This window comes from Sinocyclocheilus anshuiensis, unplaced genomic scaffold (assembly GCF_001515605.1).
Source record: "Sinocyclocheilus anshuiensis isolate Anshui unplaced genomic scaffold, SAMN03320099.WGS_v1.1 scaffold850, whole genome shotgun sequence".
In the NCBI taxonomy this organism is placed as follows: domain Eukaryota; kingdom Metazoa; phylum Chordata; class Actinopteri; order Cypriniformes; family Cyprinidae; genus Sinocyclocheilus; species Sinocyclocheilus anshuiensis.
In genome coordinates, this window is record NW_015537937.1 from 173,457 (window position 1) to 184,843 (window position 11,387).

Genomic DNA, 11,387 nt, shown 5'->3' on the forward strand with positions numbered 1-11,387 from the left:
TAAAGCATCACAGCTGTTTTCTACATTAATACTGATTTCTGAAGGATCACGTGACACTGAAGACCAACGGCTGCTGAACTACAGCTTTTCCATTACAAGAATAAATTACATTTTAAAATATATTAAAATAATTATTTTAACTTGTAATATTTCACCATATTACTGTTTCCCCCCCAAAATAAATAAATAAATAAATTCAAAATAAATGCAGTCTTTGTGAACATAGACTTCTTTCAAAAATATTTTACAAATTCTTACAGCCCCCAAATGCTAGAACAGTGTATATGCATTCAAATTCAACGATTCAGTATCTGGATGATATAATCTGGCCAAAGTCTGTGCTTCAGTTTACCAAAAAAAACGCCTGTTATTTTGGAAAGTATCTGTAGATGTGTGTAAGTGTTTGTTGTACCTTGTTCTAAATACTCCAGACTCTGTTTCTGTCGCTTTAAGATGGTGCACATGCGCCCCAGTGCGGCCCGTTTCAGCTGCTTGCAGCGATACAGCGAGTCTCCATATTTCATCAGACGCACATAATCTTTAGCAACACTACAAATGCAGACACACAGTTTTACTCAGTTAAATGAACTGCAAATACCCACAGATGAGACAAAAAAAAAAATCAGCCAACATATTTAATTAAATCAACCACAAATTAATGTTAAAAAGTAATGTGCATGATGTTGATCAATTCAACAGACTCACTTGTCAATAAGGTTCTTGGCGATGTTGATCTGACCCAAAGCCAGCTTAAAATGATCTTTATCATACAGCACATTCATCAGATCAGCATAGAAGGGGTGAACATCCTGAAACACAGTTAGTCATTTATCTACTAAACAAGTGATGACTACGAAGATTCAACATATATGACCTTTATCCCATGCATATAGTTTTGTGTGACTTACGTCCAGTTTGGGAAAGTCGGTGAGGATCTGTGACAGTCGATCATGGTAGTTCTGCTGGGTGAATTTGACTTTGCGCATATAGAAATGTCTAATTCGGTGGATCTGATAGTGTTTGTGTATTACAGTGGGAGTTTTTCGCTGGGTTTTGGATAAAGTTATATCTATGAAATCCTACAGGGAGAAAATCAAACAAATAAACAGTTATGCTAGTTTACTCTTGCTTAATTATTATTACTTTTTTTAATAATAAAAAGTTTCAAGTTCCCATACTGAGAGACACCAGGGTTCCCACATATATTGACAAATGACATCCCATGACTTTTCTGTGATTTTTCCAGAATTAATGACTACTTAAGGATTTTATATAATAATTATATAACAAACACAACAATATTATTATTATTTTTTTTGTTTTTTTACAAAGGCTGCACTTACATATCAATCTTAAGACAGTGAAATACAACTAGAAAAAATATTTTCTGAATTTCACTTATATCTGCATTTTCCAGGAATGGAAGGGAAATACTATTAAATTTCAAGGTTTTCCATGTTCATGGGAATCCTGGTACAATGATATCAAATGTATTTAACCAAAGATCTTAAGCACATTAATATATTTCATCCCTCTAACGTTACAGATGTTTAAACCCCACTACCACTCGTTCTTCATTTTAACATATGACGCTAGTAAAACCATGTTGAATGTTGACAGTAAATAAAATTACAATATATGAAAAGTTAAATGCCTCAACACCGCGCGCACGTGTGTACAATACAAGCAACATACTGTCAATGCCCGTTATTTACGCCAACACCAATAATAATTTTTTATAACATTTAACCCTGCATATGCGAGTAAAAACACGCCGATGTTTTCCTACCTTAGCGGTGGGAACCACCATAATCTTTTTAAAGTTGTACAGAGCCATGATCGCGGCACACGCGACTGTCTACAGAGCACGCGGAAAGGACAAAACACGTAGCAGACGCATGTCAAGAAGAGCGACACACGTGGTACAGCGCTGACGAGTTCACAGCGTCACCTACTGGTGGGAGGAGCCACTCTGAAACTGGAACTGCAGAACCAAGTCGTAAAAAGATTAATACAAGCGCAGTTTTTAAGCAAAACATTTCACACACACACAAAGTTTGTTAGGAATTAAATGATAAAACTTATATTTATTTTTCATAACTATGAAAAAAAGATAAACCTGATAAACTCCAGATAAACATGGAATTAATGTTTCATGTGAATCCAGAGACATTTTCCCAGAATCTGGACATGACACTAAACAAATACTAGGTTCAACTACATTAACTGCACATTTAGTTCTACAGGATGAGTGTGGGTTCAGTGCCAAACATTCAAGTCACCTTTATTCAAAGGGCAATGATAATTTTGCAATCGTTTTCTTGCCTGCCTTAAACAGTCCAAAGCAGTGTTATATATTCAACTAAAATGATATTGTTCAAATGACTGCATTTGTTGTATTCAGCATAAACCTGTTAAAACAACAACATTCCAAAACATAAAATCACAGCACACAATCAAAATCTTTTTTTTTCTTCAAATCCTTTATTTGTACAAGTAAACCAAAACAGTTAATAAAGAATTTCTCCAGGTTTGCCTCTGATTATCCAAACCTTCAAGTAACTTCAAATAAATAATTGTATCAATGTGTCTTCTGTTCGCAAACAGAGCACAGTAACATAGGAAGGGTCGGGGAAAAAGAGGGAGAGGCATATGAAACACTGTTTCCTCAGCAGTAGTTCAGTACTCGTGTGTATTCTGCTCTGTTTCTATTGAAGTCCTGCAGTGATCAGGAATGAAGCTGATTTCTGCACAGAGCTGGTGTTGACAGTTGTATTACCATCAACACCACTAATACTGGCTCAATTTCAGCGCGAACAGAACACCATCTACAGGGACGTGAGAGCATGTTTTCAGGAGTGTACATGATGTGTGTGAACATGAGATGACGTGTCTCCTATATATGTTGTATTTGTGCACATGTTATTTACTAAGATGTCTGCTTACGATCATGACCAACTGAAGGAAACATTTTGAATACTGATATGATGCACAAAAGTCAGAAGTTATGGAAAAAGACACAGAAAACCTAACAGGTGTGTACACTGCACCAACTGTTGCAAAAACACCGTCATTGTAGGACTAACAAGCTAAACATTTAATACAGCACACAAGATAAAACAGCTGAAAAATAAATGGAACAAGGTGGAGTCAAAAGAGTGGGTGGGGTTTAAAGTCTGGGAGGGGCCACTGATTGTGTGGAGTCAATACTGTGGGAGGAGTTTACACTCTGGGCGTGGTAAATAAATATAGTTGTTAGAGAGGTTGTTTTAAGGGAGTGGTTTGAAGTTTGGGGGGCTAATGTTATTCAGGAGTCAGAGCGAAAGGAGGAGCTTACATTGTGGGTGGAACTGAAATTGTTGGCATGGAGGTTGTTTTAGGGGAGGAGTTTGAAGTTTGGGAGGGGCCACAACTTGTATGAGTCAATATTGTGGGAGGAGTCTACACTCTAGGAGTGGTCAATATAGTTGGTAGATATGTTAGGCTTGTTCGACTTCATGCAGCGCCTCAAAGATCGAAATCAAAAGCAATGCATTCTGGTTAGAAAATTTGTCCGACTTTGATTGGTGCTGCAGTCGCCTTACAATAACATGTGCCATCAAAGTACTGCGAGAGCAAAACAAGACCAGCTGCCTTGGTCAGGTGCTGCAGTTGCTCAAAATCGGCTGCGAAAGCCTTGATGATGACACACTTTATTCTCATTGGTCAGACTCTGTGATGACAAGGACAATGTGTGTTTCGGGTTTATTCTAACAATTCAATTCCAATAATGCTCACAAATCTGTGTTTTAACAGTAAAAGCTTTTTTACTTTAGTCGCACTGTTATATTGGGTAACATTTATCAAAAAACACTGATAAAAGTAAACCTACTTTATTGGTATTTAAATAGTATACGTTTATGTTGAACTTTATTTATTCATGGGAGGGGTTTAAAGTTTGGGAGGAGCCAATGTGAAGAAGGTGTGTTCGATGTGAAGCGCTGCTGTACAGACCAATTGGTGAATGACATCAAAGTACCATGAGAGTGGTTTGAAAGCATATGTAGCGGTCTGCACTCTATAGCTCTCGTGGTACTTTGATGTCGTACACCAATCTATCTGTCGAACACATCTGAAGTCAGTACTGTGGGAGGAGTTTACAGTCTGGGTGTAGAAAAAAATGGTTGGTATGGAGGTTTTTTTTGGGGGAGGGGGCTAAAGTGATTTAGGAGGAGCCAGTGCGATGGGAGGAGTTTGCATAGTAAAGTTTGCAGTCTCTTTCCCTTCACTGTTGAAAAATGGATGAATAAATGAGGTAAACAAGTACATGTATCTGTCTGCTGTACAGGAGAAGCAAGAGAGTATGTGCACAACTAACACTATAGGTAACTAGATGAGATGACTATATGTGTTTGAGTATGTTTGTATTTGTATGTGATGATGAACAGAGGTATTCATCCTGCTGAGGTATTGTCAAAAAAGTTTTATTACCAATCAGTGCTTCACAAAAATCCTGTGATAATGTGTCTTTTAAGTGTGTCTGTGTGTGTGTGTGTGTTTAAAAAAAAGGCACCAGCAATGGCTATAAGCGGTGTGGTATGTTACCATTTACATAATCGGCCGTCATAATCATATGATGTTTCATGCATGTGTATGAGCAAGTATGTGTGTGCGTGTGTGTGTGTATGGCTCCAGTCCTCACACCGCCACTTTTTCAAGTGACCGTATGGGCGGAGTTATTGCTTTCAGGCCATTGCCAGGGCAGCTGTTACCACGGCTAAGGGCGTGTCCAGTTGGCATTGCAGCGTGGGAGTGTTCTGGCAGGCGTGGCAGGAAGACAGGACAGGAGCGTGTGCGGGCATGGCCTTTGTGACCTCCTGCGTGACAGATGAGGTGGCTTACCGTGTCCAGCGGGGAAAGCGTGTGTGCGTGCGTGTGTGTGTGCGTCTGCTCCTCGCGCCGCTTCAGCGAATACCAGGTGAGAAAGATGAACAGGAAGCCCAGGAACTTCAAGCTCGCCGCCAGCCCAAAGTAAACAAAGCGGAGGGAAGTGACATCGTACTCCCAGCAGGACCCATGGAAACCACAATCCTGCTGCCACAGCATACAGGTGGTGTCAATCACAGCTCCAAAATAGATAGGAGTGGGGATGTAGGCTGGAGAGACAGAAAGAGAGAATATCAAAAATTGTTTAAATATTCATAATTTTAACAACTAATTGATTAAAAGGGCTGGGAGAAAAAATATTAGATTATTTTTAGATGTCTTTCGTTTTTTATGTATACTACCATTCAAAGGTTTGGGCTCAGTAAGTTTTGTTTTTAAAGAAATCTTTTTTTCAATGAAATTTTTTTTTATTTTTTATTATTCAGCAAGGACATGTTAAATTGATCAAGTGTTAGTAAGGACATTTATAATGTTACAAAAGGTTTTCATTTCAAAGGGATGCTGTTCTTTTTAACTTTCCATACATCAAAAAATCCTGGAAAAAAATTTTATTATGGTTTCCACAAAAATCTTAAGCAGAACATCAGTTTTCAACATTGTTGAAACATAATAACATTGTCAACATAATAATAATGTTTCTTGAGCACCAGATCAGCATATTATAATATTAGTTATTTTAAAATGTAATAATATTTCAAAATATTACAGTTTTTCTGTATTTTTGTATCATCAACCTTTTAATATATGAAAAATGCCACAGTGAGATTTCACTGAACACTTTTGAATGAAGGCGCATATGAATCATTAAATCAGAGTTTTGAATCACTGAATGAAGCAGCTTATATTTTATGATGCTATTATAACATCTTGGTTTTAATACTCTTCCAAGTCATGAGCCAAGAAATGATAGTCTTCTGAGATGGTCTTCGGGAAATGTAATGGCCAAATAAAAAGAGCATTCAAATCCAGCTTAATCCTATATTGCCAGCAAATCAATCCTGAACATATGATGAATATTCAATATTTGCTCAGATTTATTGGACAGTCAAAAAAATGATGAATTCAATAAAATCCGTCCAATCCTACCAAGAGTCCTGAGAAGAACAAACTGCATTCCCAGAGCAAACGGCCTGTCCTCTTCCTCCACTGACCTGCTCAGGAAATAAAAGAGGAATGAGTAAAACAAAGAGATACAGAGAGAAGATAGCGGAGTACACGGAGAGAAGCAGACCTGAGCGTAACGATGATGATGGACGGCTGAGCGCAGGCGGTTATGAGAGTGACGATGAAGAGAAAGATGAGGAAGGTGATGAGCGTTCCACATGTGTGCTCACACTTTCCTACCAGTGCATAACCGTTCTCGTTTAGGTACGTCTTCACAATCACCACCTGCAGATCATGGTTTCCTCCCGACGGCGTGATCACCTGTCTGCTCTGAACGCATGCGCAGTCCGAATAGTTTCTGATCTGAGAGGGAGAAAACACGTTACGATACACATGAAAAATGTCAACAATACTGACAGAGACTATTTTTTTCAGGTGGTTAAATTTTTAGGCTACCATGAAAAATGTTGGTATCTTAAGCCAGTGACTCTCAAAGTGGGGTGTGGGGTCCACGACTCATAGCCAGGGGGTCCAGAAATTATTTTAGGACCCTATGATTTTCGCGAATGTGGAAAATGTGTGACTGAAATACAAAATGCAGTCAAAAAACTTAATAGTTGTATGAATTCAACTGATTAGACATTTGATTTTTGATTATTAAAATTGAATTAAACCTTTATTGAATCCAGAAAAATTAAAATGGAAAACACTAAATTTGGGAACAATAAAATTGAATTTGAGAAAAAATAAAATAACTTTCATATGGCCCTAAAAATTACATTTTTGTTAGACTCTTAATAAATAGTTGTTAAATTCTATAAGTTGGATGATTTCAATAAGACATGCTTTCTGATTACTAGTTTAATTTAACCATTAACACAAAGTCCAGAAAGATGAAAATGGACAAAAAAACAAAAAACAAAATCCAAAATCTAAGAGTTACAAATTGTAGCAAGCATATGCTTAATCACTGTAAACAGCTTTTATTTTAAAGTAACAAAACATGCAATCAGTTGGGCATTACAGCAAAATAAACCCCAACATGGTTTTGTCAAGCCCTGGATTCGCTGTTGATCTACATTTCAACTGACCACAGACCTCGTTTTAAAAACTCTTGATTAAAAATGACTCACTCCTGAGGTTTGGTTGGCGATGTTGCTGCAGCCAGCCAGACATGGGTTAAAGTAGGTGATGCCATCAGAGCCACAGACAGGCGCATACTCATGAATCCTGCAGCCACAGTTGACGTTACAGCTTCCCGTCAGGTTTCGGTGAGACAGAGTCAGCGTCGGCCTGCAAAATACAGATGGAACATCATTCAGTGCGGCTCATGTTTCCAGGTGATATTTATGTACGGGTCTACAGGGTTTTACTCCATTACCCGGTGGTGTAAGGGATATTGATTCCACCGAGGTTGATGCTCTCGCAGCCGACAATGAAGAGAGTGGAAAAGCAGAGCAAAGACACGCCACTGCAGATCATGGCCAGCTTTGCTGCTTCTCTTGCACCAAGCTTCAGCTTCTTAATGATGTACCCACCTAAAACTATACCGACACCTGCACTGGGTACGATGATCAGACCTGCACACACAAATTCACAATTAATAAACACCCAGTGAGTACTGTGATCAGATCGACACATGTTTGTGTCAGTGTGAGTGTGTGTTGTACCTGTGTATATACTGGCATTAGATGCTGGAACAAGACAATGAAGAGAGTGGAAAAGCAGAGCAAAGACACGCCACTGCAGATCATGGCCAGCTTTGCTGCTTCTCTTGCACCAAGCTTCAGCTTCTTAATGATGTACCCACCTAAAACTATACCGACACCTGCACTGGGTACGATGATCAGACCTGCACACACAAATGCACAATTAATAGACACCCATAGTGAGTACTGAGATCAGATCGACACATGTTTGTGTGTGTGTTTGTGTTGTACCTGTGTATATACTGGCATTAGATGCTGGAACACCAAATTGAGATTCAATAAATTTGGGAATGAAAGTGATGAAGGCTGTGACGATGGCACATTCCGCCGTATACGACAAACTCACAAATAAAAACGTCACATTACTCAATATACGCACTGCTGCTTTTGGCAGATCTGGAGAGAGGCAGAAACAGACAGAGAGAGAAACAAGACAGATTTATAGAGTGGAAAAGCAGAGCAAAGACACGCCACTGCAGATTATGGCCAGCTTTGCTGCTTCTCTTGCACCAAGCTTCAGTTTCTTAATGATGTACCCACCTAAAACTATACCGACACCTGCACTGGGTACGATGATCAGACCTGCACACACAAATTCACAATTAATAAACACCCAGTGAGTACTGTGATCAGATCGACACATGTTTGTGTCAGTGTGTGTTGTACCTGTGTATATACTGGCATTAGATGCTGGAACAACAAATTGAGATTCAATAAATTTGGGAATGAAAGTGATGAAGGCTGTGACGATGGCACATTCCGCCGTATACGACAAACTCACAAATAAAAACGTCACATTACTCAATATACGCACTGCTGCTTTTGGCAGATCTGGAGAGAGGCAGAAACAGACAGAGAGAGAAACAAGACAGATTTATAATTTGATTTCAAATGTGTCATCCAAAATGTGTTCATACTAAAAATCAGTGTTGTTATTGTTAACTAAAACTAGTAAAAAACTATATTCGTTAACTGAAATAAGTAATCTGGAGTACTGAAATTAATAAAACTGAAATAAAAATAAAGTTAATATGTGACCCTGGACCACAAAACCAGTCTTAAGTCGCTGGGATATATTTGTAGCAATAGCCAAAAATACATTGTATGGGTCAAAATTATTGATTTTTCTTTTATGCCAAAAATCATTAGGATATTAAGTAAAGATCATGTTCCATGAAGATATTTTGTAAATTTCCTACTGTAAATATATCAAAACTTAATTTTTGATTAGTAATATGCATTGCTAAGAACTTCATTTGGACTACTTTAAAGGCAGTTTTCTCAATATTTAGATTTTTTTTGCACCCTCAGATTCCAGATTTTCAAATAGTTGTATCTCGGCCAAATATTGTCCTATCCTAACAAACCATACATCAATGGAAAGCTTATTTATTCAGCTTTCAGATGATGTATAAATCTCAATTTTGAAAAATTTACCCTTATGACTGGTTTTGTGGTCCAGGGTCACATTTATATATAACTAATGAAAAAGACAAAAGCACTTAAAATGAAAACTAAATAAATAAATATATATATAATACTAAAACAACACTGCTATTAACAAAGAAATTAATAATATAAATTCAAGATAAAAAAACACCAGACAGTTCAGGGATGCCAAGTTAAAGGAATATAGTTTAAAAATAAATATTAAATAAAATAAAATAGCCATGTCCATCTTGCTAGCCATTACTAAAACCCAAATCTTAGCTGTGTCAAATATCTAGTGTGACATCATACTTCAAAGATGATCTGATCAGAATTAGATTTTAGATTTGACATTAGGTTTCACCGTTGATATTTTTGCCAAAACCCATAGAGGACGAGACAGCCTGGCTCTTTTCCTTCATAATTTCGTCATCGCTGGAGACATCACCTGCGCCCTTTTTTTACACGTCTTTTACTTTTCTTGTGCCGTGGAGGAAGTTTTTTAGGGAAGGAAAACATGGGGAAGATTACCAACAACATTGCCACAGCACACAGAAGAAACCCACTCCACCTGAGAGAGACAGACACAGAGAGGGTTACAGTGCTGTTAGGTTTACTGCATGTTAATTAATAAACAGCAAACGAGAGACAAGATTTTCCTCACCAGTTTCCCACAAACCGTGGGTCACTCTGATCAATATTGACAATGGTACCGGGGTCGACATAGAATCCGATCAGAATCCCACCCAGCAGATACCCAGCGGCTGGTCCAAGAGCTCCCATTACATACATGATAGCTAAACATGCACAAAACGAGAACAATTCAATTTCTTTAGCTGTCATATGCTACTGTATGTGGTTACAGACTTTGCATGGCAGAATTTAGGTCACATAATTTTTTTAGAAAGTAGAAAAAAAAAAACGTGTTAACCACCAGGCTAAAAGGCACTGTTGTGGACAAAACCTAATCTCAATTGTGGCTTCCTGTCAAACACATTCATGTCATACTCAGACACGCACATATATACTCTTATTATTGACTGGTACAAACAGCTAATATTTGCAATTTTGAGATTATCAGCATGGACTGTTACCATGTCCACTTAGCTAATTATAAATGTCAGTTCCAAATGTTGATTTTCTGTTTAAAAATGTTAAATGTTCTGGGTATGAAACCTGAAGCAAATCTTCTAAAATATTGTTCCATGCATATACAGAAGTAGTAAGACTAACACACCGATGAGTCCACATTAAATCAAATCAGATTATCTAAGATTGTTACTGCACAGACTCTGTCTTAGTTTTGTTATTGTTAACATAAAACTAAAACTATACAAATGTATCTATTCATAAATAGATCAAACCTATTCATAAGTGATAGAGTCTCTTCAGAAAATTACCTACTAAATTCATATGGATTACTTTTATGATCTATTTAATATTAACTTTTTGAAGCGACAAAGTAATGGTTGCGTAGATCTCATGTAAGAAAAAGCATGGCCCCAAGCGACACTTTACCTGATTGACTGACCCAGCCATTCAACAACACACAGACAAAGCCTCACTTCGACTCACCCAGGTACAGGGATGCGTTCTCTTTCTTCACATTGTCATCCAGGTAAGTTGGTCCAAGGGTGTATATGGGAGTCGATCCCATTCCCACGAGGATCTGAGCGCAGATGAACAGCGCCACGTACAGGGCATGCTCACTCTCCTCCCGGTCCCGCTGGCACCTGGACAGTGCTGGCCTCTCCTGCCTGCTGCCACTCCCGCCAGCACAGAGCCCCTCTCCTCCTACTGTGCTGTTCAGCTCCTCCAGCTGATATGGCGGAGAGATGAAGTGAGGTAGGGAGAAGAGGGCGGCACCCACAGCAATGAACACGCCTCCTACAGCCAACCACCGAGGCCTCTGGCCCCGCCCACCGAAGTAGCTGATGAACACCACAACGAGGAGACTACCGATGTCAAAACAGCTGACCAGAAGACCTGACTCTGAGCTCCGCAGACTGTACCGCTTTTCTGGAAAACAGGATTCGTTTAGTATAAAATTCATAAATATATTATGAATATATGTTGAAACAGAATATGGTTTGAGTTGAGATATTATTTATAGAGGAGGGGATGAGACTGAGAAGAGATTAAGATGAGATGAGGTTGAGAAATTATAGATTGGAATGTGATGAAACAAGAGAGATGCTGAGAGGAGAGCAGATTTAAATT

At 38.4% G+C, this 11,387-nt stretch overlaps 2 protein-coding genes across 2 annotated transcripts in view; both read right to left on the minus strand.

The window, feature by feature from the left end:
- LOC107659538 (nucleolar GTP-binding protein 1-like) overlaps nt 1-1,904 on the minus strand; it is a 12,711-nt gene extending 10,807 nt beyond the window's left edge. Inside the window, exons 1-4 of the mRNA XM_016448521.1 lie at nt 1,790-1,904; nt 909-1,079; nt 706-809; nt 413-549 (exon numbers count right to left, since the gene is read on the minus strand). Coding sequence (XP_016304007.1) covers nt 413-549; nt 706-809; nt 909-1,079; nt 1,790-1,837 — 460 coding nt within the window. The 5' untranslated portion in view covers nt 1,838-1,904. The remainder of the gene's footprint in view (nt 1-412; nt 550-705; nt 810-908; nt 1,080-1,789) is intronic.
- A 2,363-nt stretch (nt 1,905-4,267) lies between these two features.
- Nucleotides 4,268-11,220, minus strand: LOC107660186 (solute carrier organic anion transporter family member 5A1-like). Its single transcript, XM_016449439.1, is given in 10 exon segments — nt 4,268-5,135; nt 6,013-6,077; nt 6,158-6,393; nt 7,164-7,323; nt 7,412-7,610; nt 7,971-8,135; nt 9,532-9,628; nt 9,630-9,738; nt 9,832-9,964; nt 10,743-11,220. Coding segments are annotated over 10 exon segments (2,100 nt in total). The 3' UTR covers nt 4,268-4,677.
- Nucleotides 11,221-11,387: the final 167 nt, after the last annotated feature.